Source organism: Frankliniella occidentalis, unplaced genomic scaffold (assembly GCF_000697945.3).
Source record: "Frankliniella occidentalis isolate FOCC.00 unplaced genomic scaffold, Focc_3.1 Scaffold117, whole genome shotgun sequence".
Lineage (NCBI taxonomy): Eukaryota > Metazoa > Arthropoda > Insecta > Thysanoptera > Thripidae > Frankliniella > Frankliniella occidentalis.
In genome coordinates, this window is record NW_026267245.1 from 97,697 (window position 1) to 100,077 (window position 2,381).

General features: G+C 58.2%; 1 protein-coding gene across 3 annotated transcripts in view; it reads right to left on the reverse strand.

Annotated features, from left to right (window-relative positions):
* Positions 1-2,381, reverse strand: part of LOC113205977 (discoidin domain-containing receptor 2-like) — a 150,837-nt gene that overhangs the window by 13,440 nt on the left and 135,016 nt on the right. For all 3 annotated transcript variants that reach the window (XM_026421825.2, XM_026421824.2, XM_052270319.1), the window contains one exon: positions 1,971-2,107. In XM_026421825.2, coding sequence (XP_026277610.2) covers positions 1,971-2,107 — 137 coding nt within the window. The remainder of the gene's footprint in view (positions 1-1,970; positions 2,108-2,381) is intronic.

Below are 2,381 nucleotides of genomic sequence, written 5' to 3' on the forward strand. Positions count from 1 at the left end.
TGGGCGCTCGCTGTTCCTGATCCGGAAAGGATTTCTGAGCCGAGAAAGTGGGCTTCTATAGATGCGCGTGGCTGAACTCCGCAAAAAAAGTGGAATAATTGAAAATGCATCTTTCCTTGTCGGCTACATCAATGAGGAAAAGGAGAAACAATTAAGTACGCCGAACCCGAACAAACGCGGTTTGGTTTCCGTTTGAAATAGCATAGCAGCAGCACAGAGAAGCTGTGAGGGCATGAATGAGAGCGGGTTACAGCACACAACACACACCATTGCGCCCGCAAATAAAATCGCACAAAGCGAGCGGTGTGCCGATCAGTGAACGTCCCTGAGGCATTCCAGGCGCCAGTGAAACCCGGTGAAACCAGCGGGCAAATAGAGCGGTTTGGTTATCCCGCGGCCCGGAAGCTCCAGCGGCGCAGGCCGCAGGCCCCACGCTCGCCGCGCTGTAAAAACGAACCAGTGGAACTGTGCCTGCTGACCAGAGCGGAGACCAGAGCAGGGGTCCGAGCAGCTTGCTGGCTCTATGATCGCCCGCGGAAAAATACCACCCCCGCTGCGCTCGCCTGCTGGCATTCCACCCAGCATGTACCCATGATGAGCACCAGCCCTTCCCCCCTCCTCTTTCCCTTTCTTTTCCATGAGTTGTTTTGGAGTCCAGAGCACCAGCTCATACGGATTAGACTTAACGACATTATGGCAGCGTTAAAATGTTTGCCAGGCGGGTGGATCTCCTCGGCGTACGCAGCTCTTTACAACCCTCTCGTCGGTCGCGGTGCGCTGGACCATAACTGGAAAGAAATCAGTCGTCAGGGAGCAAACCGGTGGCATGCCGTCCCTACTCTGCCGTGGCTGTGGCTACTGAGGCGTAAAAACTTTTGTGTCTGTGACTTACTTATTCAGCAGGCGCCAGAGGATCATATCGGGTATTTGCGGGATTCTCTCAAGGGTTTTTGACCTCGCGGCGCACCAAAGGTCACATCAAAAGAGAGAGAGTGAGTGAGTGAGAGAGAGAGAAGGCAAAGAGATCAGGTGGTGGTGGCTGCTAAACGAAATCCCTGCGCACAGAAAGTAATCCCGGCTGGAGCAGGAGGGACAACATCCATCCACCCTGCCAGGGTCAGGAGCGGATTACCTTCCCTCCCCCACCATCTCTCTCACTCTTCTCTCTCTCTTGTCACCTTTTTCACCCGTTAGCAGCATCCCCGGTCAAAGCGACCCCCCCCCCCCCATTTTCATTGAGACGGCAGCAGAGCAAACACATCGTCCCCGTCCGTCAGTCCGTCCGTCTGTACATCCATCACTTTCATCATCACCTCCGAGAGACCAGTCATGCGGTCGCCCCCCCCCCTCTCCCTCTCTCTCGTGGAGACCCTCGCCAAACTGGACGACGACATTTCCAGCCCCGGAGCTTGAGTCAGGTGCGTGCCCCACCCCTCCACCCAATCGCCGTAGGGCCCCCCGGCGGCGCACCCTGCGCGCCTTAGCCGTCCGGAGCTGCCAAACCGACGCTCATAAACTACGTGGACCACAAACTAATGATTGAGATCGTTTTAGTTTGGCAGCTTTGCAATTACTCGAAAAGTTGTTGGCGGCGGAACCGCGCGCCCTGAGGCGGGCTGGCGGGGTGCGGCTGTGGGCCCCGAGGGGGGCTGGGGGCCCCGGGGGCCCGCCGGGTGGGGCGGAACGCGACGAGGACTACTGGCCCGAGGGGGGGACCCCGCGCAGCCTTCCTCCGGACCCCACAGGGGAACAGTGGCAGGCTGACGACGCACTTTTGTTTTGCTCGCCAGGTCGGCCTGCCTGACCCCCTTCCTTCCTTCCCTGCCACCCCTCAACCTCAATGCGCAGACAACGGAAACGCCAGAGTACCATAGGCTGTGTTACAATACCCTTCCTTTTTAAAAAATGAAGCTGGGGTGGAGAAGGAAGCTTACAATGTCAAATTTTTTGAAGACGCGGCATTTCCTTACCTGGACCTCCTTGGTGAACTGGTTGTTGCAGTAGATGTCCATGGACGTGAACTCGCGCACCTTGTCAAACTCGAACACGATCTCGATGGGCTGCCCGTTCCTGGAGTCGTTTCTCCAGCCGACCCATCCCTGGCCACCTGGAACACGAGACGGGGGACGACACACGTGAGCGAGCGAGAACGACACAACGTGGGCGGAAAATCGCTTTTCCCGCCGGCGGCACTGCTTCGCGGAGCGTAGCTCGCGCGGACTTTAGGCACGGCCCCCTATAACAGCACACCATAATCGCATAATGGTTCCAAGTTTCCCCAAAGCAGTCAAGTCCCGCGAGCGCCCCCCTTCCCCCCTTCAACCCCCGCGACGCCACGCGACCGAGCGGGCGCTATCAGGACGAGAGGAGGTGGGGGGGGG